The following is a 23,899-nucleotide window of genomic DNA, read 5'->3' on the forward strand; positions in this document are numbered from 1 at the left end:
ATGTTTGAGTAAACTCTGGGACATGAGTTTGAGTAAACTCTGCGAGTTGGTGATGGACAGGGAGGCCTGTCATGCTGTAGTCCATAGGATCTCAAAGAGTCAGACATGACCGAGCGACTGAACTGAACTCTGCATAGAATTTAAATAAGCAGAGTGACAATATACAGCCTTGAGGTACTTACTCCCTTTCCAATTTTGAACCAGTCCATTGTTCCATGTCGAATTTGAACCGTTGCTTCTTGTCCTGCATACAGAAAGCCATCTCCTTGCATCTTCCCCTTTGTCGTTGCATGTGGGTTATCTTTTTTGTTGTTTTCCAACATCCTCCTGTCAATGGTGTTCAACAGCTAGTTGTGATTTTGGTGTTCTCACAATAGAAGATATTTATTATATAGTATCATTATATTAATATGCATATATATATTATTTTCTTTATTAGATGTTTGTGTTCTTGTTTTTTAAAAGGTCAGTTCTTAGATTTAATTTTCAGTAATGCTGTTTTTCCTTTGTTCCATTTTTATTTTGTTGTTGTTTCTTGTTTTCCTTAAGATCACTCTTTGTTATTTTATGAATCTTACTGGTTGAATCATGGTTCATTTATTTTTCCTTTTACATTAATACAATTTTTAGAAATGGACATTTACCTCTGATCATACTTTTGGCTGCATGTCATTATTTTCTAAGAATGTCTTCCTGTTTGATAGAATGACAGTTGAGAATAGTAGTGTTAATCATTTAACAAACTGTTTCTGTTGAGATTTACTATTGACTGTTTTTTTTTTTCAGTGCTTTGTGGTCAGATAATAAAGTCAGATAAGCAATGGCAGTGTTTTAAGAAGTATTGCTTTTTCAGCAGGGCAGTTGTTGAGATGGCCTAGTGTATCTTCAGTTTTTCTTCCAAAACTCCTTAGGTGATCTATGAATTCTGACGTGTGTTGATATAAAATAGTAGTCACAACCTAGAAGTTGAGAGTTACATTTTATTTGGTGGGAGTCTCAGAGATACAGCTCTTAACATTTCCTGAAACATATTGTGTCCTTTCGGCTTCTCTTGGGCATCTTTAATCAAGTGTGATTTTGATTCCTGGTAGGGTCTGCCATAGGCCTTCAAAGATTGCAGTCTAAGAGACCTGGCTTCAAAGTCCCATTCTGGTTGTCACTGTTACAATTTTGAGAAAGATATTCAACTATTTGAAACCTCAATTCCTATAGGTTAGCCGCAACATTTGGGTTTTTCAGTACCATCTGTAAAAATGGAGAAATGATACTGTCTACCTCGTGGAGTTGTTATGTATGCATTAAGTGAAGTAATGTATACAAAATACACAATAGAATATCCGATGAATAAATAGTAAAGACTAGTAGATGTCAGTCCTCAGAGGAAGACAAAGCTAGTATACTAATGTAGGTTTCTATCTTTTGAATCTATCATTTTTTTCTTTCCTTGTCATCTCTTCACTATTTTCCTTAAAAAAAAAAAAAAAGAATTATGGAAAATTCTTACATTTGTATACCACATCATTATTTCAGTTCTCCACATCAGCTCCCCAATATCCATACCTGTATCAAGTTGTTCCCTCCAATGCAAACTCTGCTTTTGCTAATACCACTTTATACTCTTGTAATCTTTCTCTCAGCTTCTGTTTTGACATCTCAGCTTGCTTACTTGACTGATTCCTTTTTTCTGCACTATCTTTTCCGTGGGCTCCATATTATTGTTTTTCTTCTACTACTTTCTTCTCTCTCTTCCTTTTCTTTCCTGTCCTTTGCAGTTTCCTCTTATGTTTCTTTTACCTTTAAATTTTTTCCTTCCTTACTTTCTTTGTTTCCATTCTTTGCTTAAATTTTTTTTTTCTAAAAAAGAAACTCTGGCTTCAAAAAGGGTATTATGCTGAACTGCTCTGGCTAGCATCCAGGCATGGATCTAATCCAATCTGCCATTAAATTGTGGGATGAGGGACAAAATCCTCAGTCAGCTCTGAGATGCTGGCAGAGATCCATCCAAAGTAAGGATGCTGACTGAGCACAGGATCATTTCCTACCCCTACTATCAAACTGAGGCTTGCTAGCCAGTCTCTACAAGCATTGTTACGCTGACTCTACCCTTTGTGGCCCCTCATCCAGTACAAGACATGGAATAGGTCAGATCTAGAGCTCTGGAGTTAGACTGCCTGTAGCCAATTTCAGCTCTTGCTAACCATGTGACCCTGAACAGCACTTGTAAAACTTTTTCTATTTGGATGCCTTTATTTCTGTAATAAAAATAGTACCTGTGAGAAAGAAATGAATAATAAATATTGAGTACTTTTCACAATGTTCCTGGTGCATAGTGAGTACTCAATAAATGCTGTCTAATATTCCATAGTTTTGGAGATACATATTTTAGGAATTTTATTTAGTAGCTAAGTGTGGCTAGTACAACAGGATATCCTCAAGCCAAGATGTTGGTTCAGAAGCTCAAGGCTACCAAGGCCAAATCTGGGTTATCTCTTGACCTTCCCTTAATGACTGCTGCAGGGCCAGCCACCACATCTGCATTCAGGTAAAAAGAGGAAGGAAAGAAAGGAGGAGGATCAGGCATTGCCTGCAGCAGGAAAGCAGAGACTATCTCAGAAATGCTCAGTTGACTCCCACTTATGTTTTATTAGTCAGAGCTCTGTCTTTCCTCACTGGAAAGATTTTGGCATCCCACCATATAGAATAGAGGAAGCAATAAAAAAGAAAGTTGAAATTTATCCTTTATTTTCTGTCATAGTTTCTGGGAATTTGAAACACTGATAATAAAGACAGGAGAGATATCAGAGTACATGGACTGCCTTAAAATTTAAAAAGGAGTACTTGTATAGTAGGGAATTACCTACCTAATTTTTCAGTCCATTAATATCTTGGTTCTTTAATTTGGGAGACAGATAGGAAGACAGGGCTGAGGTTTGGGGAATTTGTTACTTTTTGTTCATCTACTTTGCTTTAGGTGACAAGTCAGCTTTGTTTTCTTAATGTGAAATATGGGAAAGTTAAAACATTATTTTTTTCAATCCAATCGCGTCTGCCATAGTGTTATTTGAAATACCTCAAAATTATTTTAATAGATTTCTGTTCACCTTAGTTGATTTTTTCCTTGGTGTGTATGTTAGCATGAAATTTTTGAAAAATGTTTTCTGTTCCTATTGAAGTCTAATAATTAGAAAAATTATTAGGAGTTGACATAATAAACCAAGAGTGTCTAAAATAGAATAACATTTACTTAAAATTCTAGAATCCAAAATGCTTAGTAATTTTAAGTTTAAAATTAAAGCTGAATGTTGAAAGCCTCCATTTAAAAACATACCTTGTCAAAAAGCATATAAAAAATGATCATTTTAATTTTGTGTTTAACAGGAAAAAATAATGAGAGAAAAATTCTATAATTTAAAATAATAGTAATAACAGAGATGCAGTAAATATTTTTGCTGCCTGTCCATGGGTTCACCTGCTGGCTTTTGAGGTGAGAACTCTGCAAATCCTTAAACTGCATAGAAAAGTTTCAGTTAAGCGAATAAGTATGTTCAGTCTTCATTCTAACATCGGTACTTAAAAAGCACTAGGATATCAAATCAAAGAACATTTTTAACATTTTCTACAATGTCACATCAGTGTCCAGCCATCAAAAGAGATCTTCCACAAATAGGATTCATTACAATCACAAGGGGTACAAGCAGTTCTTTCCCAACCAGTCAGCTTGCTGCCTCCAACATCATTTTTTAAAACCAGAACTTTTGTCACATCTTAGCATTATTATTCAGAGAAGACAATGGCAACCCACTCCAGTACTCTTGCCTGGAAAATCCCATGGATGGAGGAGCCTGGAAGGGTGCAGTCCATGGGATCGCTAAGAGTCGGACACGACTGAGTGACTTCACTTTCACTTTTCACTTTCATGCATTGGAGAAGGAAGTGGCAATCCACTCCAGTGTTCTTGCCTGGAGAATCCCAGGGACGGGGGAGCCTGGTGGGCTGCCGTCTATGGGGTCTCATTGAGCCGGACACGACTGAAGTGACTTAGCAGCAGCAGCATCATTATTTTGCTAAAAAGAAATATGTCAAGGTGTTGGAAATGGTATTTTGCTCAACTATTATAGCAACTAAAAACATAATATTAAAATTTAGGAGCATAGAGGAAAGTGTTAGTTGCTCAGTCATGTCCAACTCTTTGCAACCCCATGGATAGAGGAAAACAGCTTAATTGAATAGAAGTTCATCAAATGTTAGTATAAATTCAAAAAGTGGTCCTTCTAAATTTTTCTCTAACATAATACGTTGTTCCTCTTATGATTATTAAATATGATTATTTAATCATAATGACTACAGTTTTTGAGAGCCCGTTATATGCCAGGCTCTTCATATTCATTACTTCAAATTCTTGCAACCAAGAATTGAGGTGGTGAATTTGTTTCTGCATTTCAGGTGGGAAACTGAGTCCAGAAGGTTTTAGTAAATGATCTAGGGTGACAGACCTATTAAGCAGTAGGTCATCATTAACTACAAGTCTTTCTGACTCCAAAACACATGTGTCAACATTGAGATTGGTATAAATCTCATGTGGTTGGTATAAACATACCAATATTGAGATTGGTATAAATCTCATGTGATTGAAAGCTATGTTCATATTATTTTGAGAACAAATTTAAATGAGAAATACATAATGGGAGTCATAGTGTCTTCCAGTGGGACAGGATCAATTAGCTTAGAATTAATGTATTTATTTATGCCCAGCGCTAGATAGCCTACAAAATTAGCAGATAGGTAAGAGTGAGCTGTGTCCTCCAGCTTCTGTCCCAGATTAGAGTTTCTCCTAGCTTGACCAGGATAAACTTAGGAAGGAAGCTTTCATACCAATATATTCTGTCCACTTCAACCAATTTCAAAGTTTGGTGACAAAAATGAGAGTCATATTTAGATTCCCGATTGTGGTTGCATAGAGAGGACTCCCCCCCCTTTTTTTTAATTGAAGCATAGTTGATTAACAATGTTGTATTAGTTTCAGATGTACAGCAAAGTGATTCGGTTATAATAGTGTGTGTATGTTAATCCCAAACTCCTAATTTATGCCCCCCTCCCCATCCACGCCTTTGCCCCTTGGTAACTATAAGTTTGTTTTCTATGTCTGTGGGTCTTTTTCTGTTTTGCAAGTTCATTTGCATCATTTTTTTTTAGATTCTTGTATATAAGTGATATATGATATTTGTCTTTCTCTGTCTGACTTCACTTAGTATGATAATCTCTAGGTTCATCAGTATCACTGCAAAATGGCATTATTTATTTCATTTCTTTTTTATGGACATGTAATATTTCATTGTGTGTGTGTGTGTGTACACATATATACCTTGCCGGCGTCCAGCCCCGGTGGATCCAGGGAATTCGAAGCGGGGACGGCGTTAGCGAGGATCAGGAAACAATTGCTTAATTAAACGTTAATTAAGGATATAAAGAGTGGTTAAATAAGGATAGCTCAGGGAGGAAATTCAGTGGAGAAAAGAGGCTGAAATAAGGATAGCTCAGTGAGGAAATTTAGTGGAGAAAAGAGGCTGAATAATTCAGCCAAAAGGTGAGAGAAAGAATAACAAGGGGAGACCAAGTTTTGGTGAACAAGGCCCACACTTTATTTTCCAAAGTAGTTTTTATACCTTAAGTTATGCATAGAGGATAATGGGGGAAGGGGTAGAGTCATGCAGTAAGCCAGGCTTTCTTCTTGCAAACTTATCATATGTAAAAGTTTAGGTGATTTGCATCATCTTCTGGCCCGGAGGCCTGTTAACATTTTAAGACCCTTTCTTCAGAAAACTTATTTTTTTCTAAAGGTGATTCACCCTCTAAAAGCATTAGATAAAGTTGCATTCCTACAGGGCAAAGGTGTGGTGGGCTATAACAAGAAAAAGAATTAACTCAAGGGTCCAGGGTTACAAACATTAAAGCTACTACTTATACCAATTATATTAATCAATACACTGCCAGGGACACAGCAGGTAAGGGATATGGAGACTTAGCAGCAAACACTGGCCCAACAAGTGAAAAACCCTTCACCCATACAATTTCTAATCAATCTTTTAACTGCTCAAAGGAATCTGTATTTAGACAGTTTAGAACATCTCATGCCTCTCACAGTTGGGAGGCTCTGAGCAATCACATGTGGCCCAAAAAAACCTATTCAGGCAGGCTAGAGGACTTCCAAAGGAGTTTGTAGGTTGAAACACTATCAGACCCAGAAACTTTATTAACTGGAGCTGTAAGTTAACTCTTTTTTTCAGAGAGAGGTAGTGGGGGACAGCCCCCCCTAAAGTCAGAGGTGTAGGTGAGAGCACAAAGCAGAAAGTAGGCAGACTCTGGTTTTGGGGATAGATGCTCGAGAATTTCCAGGGGAACTCCTGAGGCTCGATCCCACCTTTGCGTATGCCAAGCCTCCTTCCTCATGACCTTTGCCATGGGTGGAGCTCCTCACGCCGGCTCCCGACATACCTTTTCTTTGGTCAGTGGACACTTAGGTTGCTTCCATGTTTTGGCTATTGTGACTAGTGCTGCTATGTACGCAGGGGTACATGTAGCTTTTTGAATTTGAGTTTTCTCCAGCTATATGTCCATGAGTGCACTTACTAGATCATATGGGAACTCTATTTTTAGTTTTTTAAGGAGTTTCCTTATTATTTTCCATAGTGGCTGTACCAATTTACATTCCCACCAACAGGGTAAGATGGTTCCTTTTAGGAGAGAGGCCTTTAGAATGGCCAGAATTTGTAATCTCAGGGTAATATTTTCGGAGAAAATTGAGGGTACCACAGAGAAGGTGGGAAAGAAAGTTCCATGACTATAAATTGATTTTGGTGCATGTGATCTCAGCTTAGAGTACCTGTGCCTGACCTCTCATCAGATTTTATTCCATAAGCATTTACATAGCAAAGCACTTCAAGGAAATGATTATTGAGCTTACAAACAAAACATCATTTGTAAGGCTACAGGGAACTTAATCAATGTCTTTAAGGTGTAACAACAAATCCTACAGATAAGCCAGGATTTAAAATGGAAAGAAAGCACTTCAGTTTAAATGACAGAATTTTTCTTTGTAAATTAGGGGCTGTCTTAAATATGTTTAGACACCAAGTTTCCATACCTTTGGTTTAGACTAAATTCAGGGAATCAGTGAGTAGTTTCACAAACGAGTAAAATAAAAATTTTACTTAGTTGATCTCACACGAGTTTTTTTTCTTTTATCTTTTCTGCTTTGGTTCAGGTGTGGATGGATCTGAAGCAGGGGTCCAAGTGATACCAATACAAGTCATATTTCTAAATCTGGAGGTATTATTAACTGTGTTTTCTTTTACTACAACCCAACATTAGGCCTAGAACTTTTGAATAAATTTAGAACACAAAACAAATACATGCCCTTTAGTGATATACTCCTGCTCACAGTGGGACTCACCACCTGTTGATCCCCTTGGAGTCTTCATTACCTGACAAAAGAAGATTGGTGCCCTTTGTTGAAAGTTCTGTTGAATCGTTGTTGGCACACATAAGCTGCAGTCAGAGTAATGTTTTTCCCAATCTCTGCATGCTTTAAACACTTCTGCCACATCTTAGTTATTCCAACTCACAATAAATCCTTTTGCATAATTGCTGGCTTATTTAGCATCTGTACAATGACATCTTTGGCTACTTATTCCCATTTTTATTTTACACACTCTTAGGAAACATAAAAAGAGACTGCTTTGGTCTCAGATTTTGGGTTGACTATTTAGTAAGTCGGATAATTGATGATGGTGATTGCTCATGCTGTTTCCCTATGGGTCTGGTCCTCGTGATCTCTCATCACTGCATTAGATGGACTCACTCTTGTGTTTAAAAAAGATTGTCCTGTTTAGGGGCTTCCCAGGTGGTGCTAGTAGTAAAGAACCTGCATGCTAATGCAGGAGACATAAGAGATGCGGGTTCGATCCCTGCATTGGAAAGATCTCCTGGAAGAGGGCATGGCAACCCATGCCAGCATTCTTTCCTGGAGAATCCCATGGTCCATGGGGTCGCAAAGAGTCAGATATGACTGAAGCAACTTAGCACACACATGCACGTGCTGTTTAGGAAACGGTTTTCATTATTTGCATTTGCTGTTGTTCCTCTTGTTGATCTAGTCTCTTTCTATAATAAGATGTGCATTTGTTGTTCCTTTTATCAGTTGTCCTTAAACTGCCTCTGATGTTCCTTTTATTGGTTGTGCTTAAACTGCCTCTACAAATGATAGATCCATCTGGGGGTTTGAGGGAAAGGTGAGTTATTTTTTCTTTTTAATAAATGCAGGTGAATCAGTCATTCGGGATTTAAAATTAGTTCTTATTTTTAAGGACCACCAAGTACAGATTTATTCACATGTTTGCAGAATTATCTGGGAAAACTCTTGGGGAGAGTTTTTTTTTTTTTTTTTAATTTAAATGCTAGCAGTTGCACTTAGACCCACTCCAGTGTTCTTACCTGGAGAATCCCACGGACGGGGGAGCCTGGTGGGCTGCCGTCTATGGGATCGCACAGAGTGGGACACGACTGAAGCGACTTAGCCACAGCAACACTTGCACTTAGACGTCCAATGAGAAGCACTAGACAGAATGTCTCTCCCGGGATTTGTCCTACTTCTTCTAAACCTGTTGTTGGGCGCACGAAATGCTTTGAACAGCTCAGAACAAAAATGTGGCACAAGCACAAGGTAGTGATAGTGTTGTTCCCGATCCTGTTTTTGCAGCTGGCCACTGGAAGTGTTTGGGACGAGGTTCAGCCGAGGCTCCCTAATTGGGGAGGCGTTACCTAATCAGGCTTTAAACCACATCAAAGTGTGAGTGTGTCAGGCAAGGCAACCAGTTCATAACAAATGCTGAGGAATGATAGGATGTTATGACATCTAGGATAAACTATTATTTTAGAAAAGGAATATGGCTTTTCCTAGCTCAGTATCTTTCTGTTTACCTTTGATAGAGTGTGCCAAAGTTCGGCCTTTGGAACCTGAAAACTCAATGAAGGCTCAAGAATCTCCTGAATTCTGTGGCAAATAAAACCTAGCCAACTGGGTTGAGATTGACAGAGTGGGCACAAAATTGTGTGGCCATGAGGACAGGGTGTGCCATCTTTGGCTTCCTTACCCAGCTGTTAGAGAACCACCTGACAAACCACTGTGTGCACTTTGGTTTCAGCTTCACGGATCTATCTGTAGATGGTGTTAAATAGCAATTGACTGCACACTCTGCAGCCGAGTGCGGCTGGTTGGAATTGTAGCTCTACCACAACCTACCTGTATGTATGTCCTTGAGTTACTATGTGGAACTCAGTCTCACTTTTGTCATCTGTGAAATGGGAATCAAAACTTAACCTCTATCATATGCTTTTTTAAGATTACACAGTACACGTACACATACAGCATTCAGTACCTGCCCCTGGCCAAGTGTTCAGTAAATGTTGGTTACTATTTTGAAGTCATCAAATGATGCAAAATCCCTTACGGGGAAAGATGACACGTACAGGACTCCTCAGAAAATCATGTGGTCTTGAAAGATCATCACTAGTTAGCCACATTTTGCAGACATTTATGCATGTGACCTTTATGTGTGTATTGTTGGCCAAGGGTAATTGTTAATGATTCTGAGAAGAAACCCAAGGGGTATGTGGTGTAACTTCTGGTGGTGTTTCTTTTTTTTTTTTTTTAATCCTGGTGGCTTACTATGAGATTGGTGGTCACTGGGCTCAGAGTTGAGAGGTACCACTCTTTTTCTCCAGGTTGGTTAGACTTTGGGCTTTTTTGATTGTTATTTGCCCTAAAGCTTTTGAGGCTTTGGCTGTGAGAGGCATGCTGGTTGTCAGAGAGAGGCCAGTGGAGTGTGAGTCCAGGGTAATTGGCAGAATAGGGTAAGTTTCAGGGGGTCCTCTGTTACTGTCAGGTACTGTGGGTTCACGGTACAGGGCAGCCTGCTTTCACTCTGTATGTGGCTTATTCCAGTTTGATGACTTCTTCACTCCTACATCATCCCTGTGAGCATGAAACAAGTAGGTCATAAACTGTGACTCAGACTTTCTCATAAATAAGAGTTCTCTCAGGATACTAGTCACTTAACCTATGCCTATTTCCCAAGCTGATCAATTATCCTCGCAGGTAGGAACACCACTGCTTCAAAAACACATTGGTTTCCCATATTATCTTTCTCACTTCATTTTGGTGAAATTCAGGAAATTTTGAAATTAAATCATTTCTGAAGTTGTGCATTATCAAATGTCACAGTAAAATTATATGAATGCCTCCTTATTTCCACGTGCAGTTTCAATTTCCTGAAGCTAATTTCTCCCTTCTAATTATGAGCACTCCAAGAAGAATTAGTTTTTGCAACTCAGCATGAGAGCAAGTAACTCGTATTTCTTCAGGCTGAGTTGAATGCAGGAGACTTCCTGAATGTGCCTGAATACAAGTGCCTAAGGTACAAGATAAGTGTTTCCTGTTCTGTTATTATTATTCTATTTTTAATGCTAAGGGTCAGTGGGGAAATGATTTCCCAATGGTCAGAACTGTGTGTTTGGTATTTCTAAAGGAATTTTACCCTGGTGATAGGTATCAAGAAAACTTGCGTGATTTCTTTTTTTTTTCTCGGAAGGGTAACATTTACGTGAAAGTTTCAACTGTGTGTTAAATGTTATTTTAAAATTACAAGGTTGATTTAGACATATTTATCAAATCCAAGTGTACTTCTAGGTATCTGTTTGCTCATGAAAAAAATAAAAGCATACATGTTCACTTAAGTGGATTTTGCTTTCCCATAAATAAGTGACTAGAATGTCTTTCCACACTGAACTTTTTGTTGTTCTTTTCGCCCCTCATCCAAGTAACTGGACTGGAAAAGGGAAAGGAGAGTAACATTGCATTTCAGGCAGAACTAAAACATCTTGAGAGTAGTGTTCAGAATTATCCATGGACTCATTCTTCTAATTTTCCTGACTGTAACGCATTGAATCTACCAAGGGTTTTTGTTGTTGTTGTTGTTGTTGTTGTGGATTCAGTATTAGTTAGCTAAGAACCAAATATGCTAATTGTTTTAGAACCAGAACTCTTCTGCTTCCTGGGATCCGTCACACAACCTCCCTCCCTTTCTTGAGAGTTGTTGAACCTTGTCTGGTTCTAAAGTTGGTTCCTAACAAATATTGTATCAAAACAAAGCAAAAATAAGTCTGCTTTCATTGTTCTCATATCTTTAAAACTCATATGCCTGGGTGTTAATTCCTTAGTGTACATTCTTTTGTTAATGCAGTCTTAGAAAATAGTCAGGATCCTATCTTGTTCCCTGTGGAAACCTTGGAAATGACAGTAATCTCTCTCTCTCATTTTTCATCTAAGAACATAACAAAAAGGTATAAGAATTCTGTAGTACTTTTCTATCCCCATCTCCTTCATTTGCAGATCATTAAATAGGAACTATGGCTATTAATTTTAGCAAAATGATGTACTGTCTACCACTTCTAATGCCTTATTATTCATCAGGAACTAGGTTAAATACTTGGCATGACAGCTGACTCTCGAACAACATAGATTTGAACTGCACAGTTCCATTTATATGCAGATTTTTTTTCACTAATTGTGTACCACACAGCCTGCTGTTGGTTGGATATATGGATGCAGAACCCTGGGTATGGAAACCCAGCTATAAGTTATATTCAGACTTTTGACTGTTCAGGGACTGGTACCCCTAACCTCCACATTGTTCAAAGGGCAACCATACTTTGATTCAGTTGGTACAACAAAGTAAAGTAGATATTAGCATCCACATTCTAAGTGGGGAAACTGACTCTTTGAAAAGTCAATTTCACATAGATAGAAAATGAAGGAGCCAGAAAATGGTCGCTGGGCCCCCTCTCATTAGGAGGCCACCCTCAAAAACATGGATGTGGTGAGTATGATAAGAAAATGTAGTATCAAGGGAAGCAGTGTGCAGTTTCATCACTGAAAGTTAGCTATAAAGATAGCAGGATCTCTGTCTGCATGGAGACACACCAGAGTACATACGTGCCCATATGAGGGGGTGCAGAGATTACCACCTGCCCCTGTCATACCTCAAGGGAGGTAGCAAGTCATTCTCTCTCCTCCCCCAAATGTTCTGACCCATCCTTTGCAAATATCCTTCTAAAATGAAAGTGGTAGACGAGAAGCAAAGAAAATAACCACACAAGCTTCATGATAAGTTGCCATATTTCCAGGTTAAGTATAAGAAAAAAGTCATAGCTCACATTCAAGATTGAATTGAATAAGTATCCTGGTTAGAATTTCTTGCAGGCACTGAGTCAAATGCTGTCTAGAAAATAACATGTTCTTTGAAAGAGAATGAAAGACTGTGAATTTATATTCGGATTTGTTTTCTGTGTGTTTATTAGTTTTGCAGCTCTCTGATGAAAGTATCTTCCATTCAGTAGTGTCTGTGATCTTCAGTGCCAGCAGCTGTTAGAAATAGATATTCAATAATTTAATAACTGTTTATTGCAAATTAAGATCACTCCCATAGGTGTCTGTGCCTTGGTGGCCAGTGTTGGACTCTGTACCACATCCTCTTGCCTTCAGAACACTGAAAATGGAGACTCAGTTTCAGCTTAGACTGTTTTCCTATCCCACACATCCATCCAGAATGGTTAACATTGCTAAGTTCTTTGTTAAATTACAAGTCTACTGCCTGGCTAAACAAGTGAACAAGCAATGTTCAAGAGCCCTTCGGTTTTGACTTGAGCTTGTTGTAATTTTCTAATGATGATGCAGGATTCTACACACAGGATGACAGGGCCAGAATCGGGAGCCTTTTTGAGGAAACTGAAAATCCTCACCCTTTTAAAACCTTACATCCACTAGTATCACATTATTTCTCAAATTAAAGGTTACATTTTCTGCCTCCCTAAGACTAACGTCACCTCTCCAAGTGGAAAACAAGAGCGGCATTTGGCATTTGTTTATCCCAAACCCAAATCGCTGACCCTTTGTTTTTAGTACTTTGCCCTTTTGCTTTTGCTTTTTTAATTTGCTTGTGACTCTCTGCTTCCCCCATCTTTTTTTTTTTGGTACAATGATTCTTACCTTGTCTTTCCCCAGTCCGTTTCTGACCTGGAGAGACGTGCAGCATGTTATTGTCAGGACTTCCCGTGCAGGACATTTGAACGCTAATGACTGGAAAACCAATGCTGCTGGTTTTAAGGGTGAGAACTTCTTTCATCTTCTGTCACAGGCAAAATATTTTTATTTTCCCCCATTTTAAATGGAGAGCAGGAAACAGAACCCCTCCACAGAAACTTTAAATTTTGTACTGACACAGGAAGAGGTTGATCTCTTAGTAAAAAAATTAAAAAATTTAAAAGGCAGATTCCTCTTTTAAAAAAATTAAAACAACATATTTATGGCAGATTTCCTTGGCTTCCCATATCATAGGTCAGATTTTTTAAAGGTAACCATCGCCCAGGTATCGTCGACCTATGAGGCTCCTTGTTAGCTTACTATTTGCTGTCCTTGATTATCTGAGTGATATTTGTAACAATGAATTTAAAAATTCCTTACCTTCTGGAGTGATTACTTCCGATTAATAACACCTGGTATCTTTTGTTCCTTTGAGGGTAGCACTGTTAGTTGGTAGGCTATGCTTTCTATATATTTTGTTTTTGTTTTCCCCAAACTTCCACAAATAGGAAAACAGGCCTAATTCTATGACATTACTTTACGTAAACTAATAATTCTTATGAAGCTTCATAATGCAGTCTTATGCAAGTGTACACAGGCTATAATAAGTGCTAACTATTTTTCCCGTGGCTGATAAGGTTTATAGTTTCCTCAAACTATCTTCCTCAAACTATCTTACTTATTTTGTTTGTTGCCATACATAACATATGCTATAATCAAAAGAAAATAATTAAATAAAGTGGATGTCCTACAGTTTAGTGTCTTTACTCAGGTTTCAGATAACCTAAATCTTAAACCATTAATTTAAGTTATAACAAAGATTACTTTTTGTCATATCTGCAGACTTACATTTATTCCCAAATAATATTTGTATCATTATATATCCCTATAGATGAAAAACAGTATTCCATAACAGAAGGAATAACTACTTACAAATTGCAGTTCTGGTCCTCAGATCATTGGTAATAAGCTGAATAATCCTGGGCAAGTCATTTAATTTTTCCAGGCCCTAACTCCCCCAACTTAGTTTAGAAGCTGAATAATATTAACTATATAGAATATCTCATGTATGATTTCCATATATCCATAGTGTATTATACTCAATGTATATGAATATTCATGCTGAAAATGTAATGTGTAATTTTAAAAATTATTTGCAAGTAGCTTACTAGAGTCTCATGCTTTGCCAAAACCTGTCAATATGCCAGTTAAGCAGTGCCATATAAAAGAGTTCTTTGACTAACATCTTCACTGAAGACTTCACTTTTAGAAAAGATAAAGACTAGCCCTCTTCTTTTAAGTATTATCAAACACCTTTCCATGCTTGTAAACTATATAATGCAGCAGTGTTCAATGAGCTTTTAATCGAAAGCATTGTAAATACCAGTTGAGATCATATTTTCTGAAGCCCAAATCAAGACACAGTCCCAAAATAGTAAATGCTATGTGCAGCATAAAAAACATTTGAAAGTTCAGTTGTTCGAGAAAATCCAGGATGTAATTTGCCATATGTATGTTTCCTTTTGATTAGCTTCCACATGCTTCCAACCCCTACTATAAATTCAGGCAGTCAAGGGGTTGAGTTTGGGGAGCAAGATGGGGTGGGGGAAGGGATGAAAACATAACCTTGGTTGGTTCAACACTGCGATGAACTTCTTAGTAGAAGGTTCATACACTAAGTACATTGACCTCCATGAAGTTGAGGAATCAACTTTAACCCAAATAAAAGTCTTAGTTTTACTTATTCCTTTCTGGCAACTTAAAAAGAGCAAATGGTTCTAATAAAAAACGCAACTCTTTTGAAAACCTCTGTTGGTTTTGGAGAGGGGGAAGCAGAGGCTTTAGACTGAATCTCACCAGATCCAAACCTGAGTCTGAAGGGGGCTATCCACTGCTTCTGGCAGGGGGCAAAGAGTGTTTTACTATTGCACGTGGCAATATTTAGTATAATATTTCACTCTTCTCCTAGATTACTGCCAAGAGTAACAATTAAAGTTCGCTTTTTCATAGATGAATTACCCTGAATGGTCTGGACTCCCAGCGGAATTGTTTTGTAATTTTGTTGATGGCAAGCCCCATATTTCATCTAAACATGATCATAATAAGAAGAATTTTTGACGTTTTCTTCCCTTCTCTAAGCATTCCCATCCCCTCCCTAGCATCCCGCAAATAAAAGCAGTGAAGGCAGAGGCTAGCAGGAGAGGAGTCGTGCTCTGGCAGGCAGGGGTTGGGGAATGCAGGTCACTAGGACTGGAGAAAGATGGGCTGACTTTATGGAATAAGAACTGAATGAACAAAAAATAGGGAAGGCTTGGAAAATGTTCATGCAATGAGAGCTCATATTTTAAATTAGGTCAGCCAGCTTTTGCAGGCCTTACTTAGTGGGAACACATGGCCAAGTGTTTCTCCTTAGGCAACAGAAGTTGCCTGCAAACAGAAGCCTGCAACCCTGGGTGCGCGCCCTTACCACTGGGCTTGGTCCTAATGCTGAGTGAGATGTAGGTACGAAATAAATCTGAAAACACCTGTGCTTCCCTGGGCTTGCTCCTACAGCCTCATGTTGAGTGATTTAACTTGTATGAAGAGTGGGGTGTTGGGGTTTGTTTTTTTTTTTCAAATCACTAGAATTTCATAAACTGGTTGGCAGGTACTCTTCTGCAATGGGGCTGGCAGTATTAATGTCCAGATTTCCTCTTTCTCACCTGGTAAAGCAGACAGCTCAGTGTAACAACCAGTTAGGTTTGGGGGTCTCTCTATCAATAGTCTTGATAGTCTTAGTTCTCACTGATAACTTGGGAGAAGCCAGCACCCTACAGATCAGTCTTTCCCCAAACCCTGCCAAGTGCCTTTCATACAGCATCCTTACATATCTTTGAACCTACCCACGTGTAGTCCATCTAAGTTAGAGAACAGACCCAGATGCTATCAGATCTAGACTGATGTGGGTCTCCGTTCGAGGCAGACTTAATCCACTCTTACCTACATGTGTTATGGGCCTGGATTCCTGGCCCTTGGAAGGACATTCCTTCCAGAAGCAACTGCTGGCTTCCGTTAACTGGCACGGACAGATTGCATTCAGGCAAGGAAGTTGCCTAGGGAGGACTGACTCCTCTGTGCGTTTCTCTGAGAGCAGAGTTACAGATGAGCTGGATGCAGAGAACTTTCTTCCCCTTTCTCTGCACTCTCCTTACAGTGAGATCAATTTCTAAACAGTCCTGTCATGAGATTCGTTCACAGTAAAGGCAGCCCCAAACCTGGAAGCCACTCATCAACATTTTTATGTTATGGTAGCTTAACTTTTAACAATGTTAACTGAACTAAAATGATTCTATCTTGCTGCTTCTTTATAATAATAATAATAATCTAACATAGATAAAATACCTTTTGTAGAAAATGTTTTTTAAAATAAACATAATTCAATGAATACATACCTATGAAAACTAACTGGATGTTATTTTGATATGTTTATCCTGTGAATAATCCTAGCTAAGTTTCAGACAATACCTTTTGATTTTAAACCTCTTCTAAGATAGAATCTGAGATTATGCATGAAAATAGGAAAATATTTGCATGCAACCACATCAACAGATGTGTTATCTGCCACTAGAGAACTAAAATCCAAATTCCAGTATTTTTGCTACTGACCAACATTTGCAATGCCTGGAGACAACTTTGGCATTCAGTTGTTTGTTTGGGAGTTTCTTTAGTATTTCTTTCTCCTTTTTTCCCTTTGCTCTTATGAAATGTCTTTTCTATTTTTTTCCTTTCTGTTCTTTTTAATAACCCCCTCGTGCTCCTTAAAATGTGTAAATCAACCACAGAAGTGAGGGTTTTGCCATCTGGGTGACTTTCTTCAAGGAATTTAATTTACGTAGTCTCCTGATTTACTTATTCACAAATATTTCCTGCACACTGTCAGCAGGCCAGCCCAACACATGATGAAGCACACCCAAAGAGCAGAAGCAGAAGGAAATGTCCAGGTCCTATGACTTTGCCTCCTGTGATCTGGCTGCACTGTGATTTACCTACAGAAACAGAAGTTTACGCTGTACTTTTTTCTCCCTCCAGTCAAATCCAATCAGTCTTTCAGGTTCATGTTTATAAAAGTGTCAGTGACCCTTCTCTCACTATCTAAAATGCAGCCCAGCCTGAGCAGCAGAAGGCAGCTAATGAAAGAATCTCTCCTGTGGCATGCCACATACATTTTCACGAGCTCTGTTTTTGCATAGAAGGTGTATGGATCCTAGGGCCCTAGAGAGGGCTTGCTTGAATTCTACATTCTTCTAGAATCCATGGCTCAGAGCCTTTCAGGAAGAACCCCTCCCTCTTTCTGCTTTAATTTGAGGACCCTACCTATTTCCTACCCATCTCTTCCCCCAGTCTCCTGGGCTGTGCTCACTGAATCTTTCCCCCACATCCATAGCCCTGGTTTGCTGATGCAACTATGAGAAGTCTAATTGAATGCATGCAACATCAATGCTATAGTTTTTTTTTCAAAGTGTCTGTATTTGGATATGATAACTTGATATTATACAGTTAAACTCTCTTAAATCTAGGAACAGGAATAGACGTCAGATAATAAATTAGGAACTTCTGTCATCTTTACTAGGCGAAAGAAAGAAAAAAATGTCATTGAAAATCAAAATGACAACTAAGTGAGCGAGGTTACCACGCCTTCCATTTCACTGCCCTCCCAGACTATGTAAGTCTCTTTTTTTCTACCAGCATGTTGCTGAAACCTCCCCATCCCCCATTGACTCTTTCTTTGACCACAACTAAACTACTAGATTTTTAAATTTTTATTTCTAACTGATTTCCCACTGTGGGGAAAACAATTGACAGTCTAACATGACTTCTTAGCCTCAGAGGCCCTTAACTTTTAATAACCTTTATTACTTTTAATTGCCATCATTTTATTTCCACTGGTAGGGCTGGTAATTTTAAGATGTTCCAATATATTTTTAATACCTACTTGTCTTGCTTCCAGTTTGTAACGCTTATTTAAAAAGAATTTAGAAGTGCTGAAACCATTAAGCATGCCATGTGTTGAATTGAAACTAAAGGTTTTGAAATGTGTGCGGCTATTTTTGCATATATAAAGTGATATCTGATGTGTTACCATTTGAAAGAGTAAAGCTATATTGTTATCATATTATTTCACTGTACAAATAATATTTTATCTTTGCCACCTAGCATGCTGATGTGATGTTGGTAGCTATGATTAAAGTCCATAATGTACCGTAATTGGAAATGTGCACATCAAGTTTTCAAAAAAAGGTCAAAGTGAAATGTTATTCATCTGGTCAGTGTTGGAGGGGATATTCAAATCAGATGCTTGACTTTGGTCCCAATCCTGTTTTCAGAAATAAAGCATTTAGTTCTTTTAAAATGCAGAGAGGTATATAAATACATTTGATCCTACCTAATAAAATTTGCTCCCTAGAAATGCTACCTGAGTTTCTTTCAAGATTCTGAGTTTTATTCCATTGTACTCTATGAACTCTATTTATTTATTAATTTAAAACCTTTCATTTTGCATTTATTGATCATTGAATATATGAGCTTACCTTCTTGCTCATTTATTAAAAAAAAAGATATGAATCACACATAATTTAGGGATTTTACTTTTATTCTTTTGTCTCTCGGATGATATACCTAAATATCTACCTGGAAACAGCAATATAGGACCCCTGACAGCCATCTGCCTGGTTACTGCTCAATCTGGAGTCTTGCATTCACAGTGCTCACTTGCCCCATCAGAGTGTTCTATTCATACATACTACATATGTGAGATTTAAAAATATTTTCTGCTAATGAAAATGCAAACAAAATGTTGTTTTCTCATTGCTGGTCTTTGAATGGTAGCGTTAGGTTTGTTAGACTTTGGGGATAATTTTGTTTTATACCCCTGCACACAGAAGTTTTAAATGTATGTGGTTTCACACTTAAAATCCATCTTCAAAATAGAATTAAAATGATGGTTGTACTACATGACTGTTACCTCTTTACCAGATATAATTAGTTAATGAAGGGAATTATGTTTAGAGTAGTTTTGTGGTTTTGCCACAGTCTTAACCTTCTTCTAGTAGAGAGCCTGTTATTGATATTTTCTTTGGCCTTTGAAGAAACCAATTAAAGTTTTTGTACCTTGGGTTTTTAGAATGTGCGTAACAAAATACCAAACATAATGAGAAAGCTGAGTTGAATGAAAAGTGCTTTGAAATTGGAAAATATCAAACATAAAAAGAGTCTTGACAAAGATAAGACTCTTAAAGTGTGTTTTCATATGTCACAGCTTTCTACTGCAAAATGAGGATAAAGATACAGAACTACGTTGTGAATTAGAATACTGTTTTGGGGGTGAAGTTAATTAAATTATCTGAGTGAGCAAGACAAAATGCATTAAGGCTTTTGTAATGAAATTAGCACAATAGGTCTTCCTTTTATTCCATAATTGCATATCAATGACTATATTATAATCATATATGAACACAGTTCTACTGTTTTGCAAATTAATTTTAATGTTTAAATATCACCTTGACTTCAACCTACTAAATCTTGAAAATTTGTTTTGGCATAGGAACTAATGACAGAAATTTGAACTAATTGTAGTTATAAATGTCCTGACAACTCTTTAGCCATTAATGTACAGTATAAAAGCTACGAGCATAAAATTTGATTTTTTAACAATGTGCAAAATTTGTACCTAAGAGAGAGTTGATGTCTGTTTTTGTGTTATCACCTGATGAAACTCAATTTTGCTAATTCTAATGAGGCTGGACTTCCTTAGGTATTTTTAAAACTCTTCTTTCAGCAAATGAGTTTGGCTATCCTTCATGTTAACAAAGCTTAATATTTTGTGGTTACAACTGATATTTTAGACAAAGATAAAAATCATCAAGCTGTAAACTTGGTAATTACAGGGAGTGATCAACCAGGGCCAGTACTATTTCAGACCAAAAGTGTGTTGTTAACCATGTAGTAAGGAAATGAATTCATGTGAATCACTAATAATTGGATTCTGAATCCAGTTCTAAAATAAGATGCCTGAAAGACTTAAGCCAAGGCTGTCTTATTGGAAAACACTTACCTACACATACATGCACATTCTCTTATAGAGATTTTTAAAATTCTCTTACAGAGAATCTCTTACAGAGATTTTTAAAACAGTGATTTTCTTATGTTAATTTAAAACAAACAAACAAAAAATCTCACTTAGCATAGTAGTTTGGAGCATGGGCTCCAAAGTCAAATAACCTGGGATTGAATCCCAGCTTTATAAACAAATAAACAGTACATCTGGAAATCTGCATACATTCTTAACTTTATTGGAGTGAGTTTACATATTATAAGAAGTACTATTTTAAATGTACAGATGTATACATCTATATAACCATCACCACAGCCAAGGTGTAAAACATTCCCATCACCCCAAAAAGTTCTTCTGCATTCTTTCTTATCCCCCGCCACCCCCTTAATCCTGCCCTGTGCAACCAGATATGTTTGCTATTACTATAGATTAGATTGTCTTTTGTAGATTTTCATACAGATAGGATTATTTGAAACTGGCTTCTTTCTCTCTATATATTTTTTGAGGTTCATCCATATCATTAAGTATATGAGGGGTTTATTCTATTTATTACTGACCTGTATTCTATTGTTATCATTCACTATTTTATAGATGATTTTAATTTTTATTTTTTATTGAGGTATATTTGATCTATAATATTATGCAAATACCAGGTATATGACACAACTTTTAAAAGCTGTACTCCATTTATAGTTATAAAATATTGGCTATATTCCCTGTGTTGTACAATATAGCTTTTTTATTTTGTATATAGTATCTTACCTCTTCCTGTTTCCCTCTCCCCACTGATAGCTGTGAGTTTGTTCTCTGTATCTGTGAATCTGTTTCTTTTTTGTTATATCCACTAGTTTGTTTTAGTTTTTAAGTTCTACATATATGTGGTATCATACCGTATTTGTCTTTCTCTCTAACTTATTTTACTTGCATAATACCCTCCTGGTCCATCCATGTTGTTACAAATGCAAACTTTTATACTTTTTTATGGCTGAGTAGTGTTCTGTTGTGTATATATACCATGTCTACTTAATCTATTCATCTGTTGATAAACCCTTAGGTTACTTCCATATCTTACCAATTATAAATAATGTCACTATGAACATTGGGGTCCATGTACCTTTCCAAATTAGTGCTTTGGTTTCTTTGGATATGTACTCAAGGGTGGAATTACTGGATCATATGGTTCTAGTTTCAGTTTTTTTGAGAAACCTCCATAATCTACTCTATAGTGGCTACGCCAATTTACATTTCCACTAACAGTGCACGAAGAGTCCCCTTTCCATGGATAATTTTACTGTTTCTAATTTGGGGGTGTTGTGAGTAAAGCTGGTATGAATATTCATGGACAAACCTCTGTGTGGACAAATTACAACTTTTTAAACTTTACACACTAGGCAAAAGACCTAATTTAAGGAGAGACTTTGAGGAGTAAGGGGATGGTCCAAAAGACTAACCAGATGTAAAGAACATTTCAGGCCAGGTATATAGCACATACTAAGACTCAATCAAGGAAAAGCTGGAAGACCATTCATCCTAGCTGCAGTGTGTAGCAAAGGGAAGAAGAAGGAAAACAGTATCATATACAGAGTTGAGCACAGCTCTTCCTTCTTGGTAGACACTCAGGGAACTTGATCATCTACATGTTATGCATCTTTCTCATATGGCATTTAATATTGCATTAATAAACGGTTAATATTGTTAGAATTTTGTATGATAAAAATGGAGCACGCATTTTATATATATATATGTATATATATGCATACACACACACACACAGAATGTAGCTTAGGAATGAAACCAGCTCCACTCTCCCTTGCAAATATGCCTTTCACTACTATATTCATATATTTCTTGTAATTCTGTCCCCCTCTCTGTAGTCTATTTTATCTGATTTGGGTTCTTGTTTCCATTTGCCAAGATTTTAGTTGATGGTTCTGGATGAAGGATTAATTTCCTTATTTGTGTTCTCTGCTTTTCTGGAAGACTACTTGGATTTCAAGAAACAATAGGTAGACTCAGACGTTTTGAAGAAAAGCATAATCTGCTGATCATGAGTGATTTGAGTTAATGGTATGTATATAACCTAGATGAGAGGCATAGATGAGTATAAAGAGACTGTTGAACTCTCAGTCTGAGAGCTACTCCTGGGAACCAAAACGTGTATGAAATAGTTTATAAAGCAGTTAGTTTAAATAGATGCATTATTTTTTCTTTGTATCTCTTGGAGGATTTGGGGATTAAAACTGGAGGAAACAGCTGTGCTAAAAGCATTGGTCAGGATAAGGGAGGAGAAAGAGAGCCCAGTATGCAAAAAGGGTAGGTGTCATGTGATGAAAGAAGTAATTTAAAAGAAACTGAGAACAAAGCTACCTGAATCTTAGAGTAAAAAGTTCTTATTTGATTTGAAAAACATTTTGGAGCCACTGCAGTGATTTGAGAAAGTGAGCTGGATAACAGTAATGACTTTCAAGAAAGTCAATTCCAGTTGCTTTGATGTCAAAGTTTTCTTTTTTAAGCTGATTGTGTAAATCCATGGGTCCTATGATATGTGCTACAAAATGACACAGATAGAAGAAATTGACTTGCTAAAACGGGTGAAAATGCTCTTGCAATGATGTTTTCTCTCGTCTTAGCATGCAATTGTATATTCCTCACCTCAAAGGTTGTGACATTCAGTGGAATTTTTTATCATCTCTTGGTCTCCTTCTAAGAGGAGAGTTATAGAGGTGGTATATATAATCATCTTTGCTAAATTCTTTTTTTTTTTTAAGTGAAGACAAAGAAATGCTTTTGGAAATGACTCTTTAATAAACCCAGGGCAAAGGGTGTGAAGAGATTGTTTCTTGAAAAGTGTCAGGCCAGAACCTGTACTTTAAGAAGACTTCACAAATTTCCTTCAAACCAGTCTTTTTGTTGCTTATTATTGTTCACCATGAACTTCAGAAAGCCACTTAACTTCCAATATTTGAATTATTTTCACATACAGCTGTGGTCTTTGAATTTGCCATGTCAGTTTGCAGACATTTAAAGAAAGCGAGTGACACAATTCTGGTTAGTTTCTGGAGTCACTGTGAGTCTCTTGCAGGTAGAGTGACAGATTCATTTACAGTTTATAAGTAACTTTTTCCCTTTCTTAAGTTTTACATCAGTATTCTTTTTCTTAGCTATGAAGCAAGCTTAGAATCATCTGTAGTCCTAGGAAGCTGCATAAATTTTTTGAACCTGCCAGAGGCTACAGCATCTATGCTTTCTTAATATACTGTATGGGATGGTTTTGTCTGGAAATCCTTTGCTTTTCTTTATATGTTTTGCCCTCAGAATTGTCTTTAGAACCAAAGTAAAAGATATGTGTCCAGCTTTGTTCCAGAGTTCAATATTGTGCATCTTACAAGTCTAAAATTTGCACTAAATTCCAGCTATATATGATTAAACAATCAGAGGATATACCTAAAAATGCACGAAATGTCTATGATTACATGTTAGGGTGTACCATAGGTTTTTGCACAGATTATTTAACTAAACTAGGGAATCAAATAAGGAAATTGAGTGGAGACAAATCTAGCCTATGATTGTCTCAACAAGTCATGTGCCCCAGAGTGGGATGTTGTTGTTTAGTT

General features: G+C 37.2%; 1 protein-coding gene and 1 long non-coding RNA gene across 7 annotated transcripts in view; one reads left to right on the plus strand and one right to left on the minus strand.

The window, feature by feature from the left end:
- The window catches only part of PCSK5 (proprotein convertase subtilisin/kexin type 5), a 514,258-nt gene that overhangs the window by 262,670 nt on the left and 227,689 nt on the right, over positions 1-23,899 (plus strand). For 5 of the 6 annotated variants that reach the window (XM_025281624.3, XM_025281617.3, XM_025281619.3 and 2 more), the window contains exon 10: positions 13,118-13,221. In XM_025281624.3, the coding sequence (XP_025137409.2) occupies positions 13,118-13,221 (104 nt within the window). Of the gene's footprint in view, positions 1-13,117; positions 13,222-17,804; positions 17,898-23,899 lie in introns of all 6 variants that reach the window. The other variant, XM_044939958.2, reaches the window with a different exon arrangement.
- Positions 12,257-13,233, minus strand: LOC123332848. The gene is made up of 2 exons (XR_006549948.1): positions 13,103-13,233; positions 12,257-12,478 (listed from the first exon to the last, which is right to left on the minus strand). It is a non-coding gene; the product is annotated as an uncharacterized LOC123332848 (long non-coding RNA).

Source organism: Bubalus bubalis, chromosome 3 (genome assembly GCF_019923935.1).
Source record: "Bubalus bubalis isolate 160015118507 breed Murrah chromosome 3, NDDB_SH_1, whole genome shotgun sequence".
Lineage (NCBI taxonomy): Eukaryota > Metazoa > Chordata > Mammalia > Artiodactyla > Bovidae > Bubalus > Bubalus bubalis.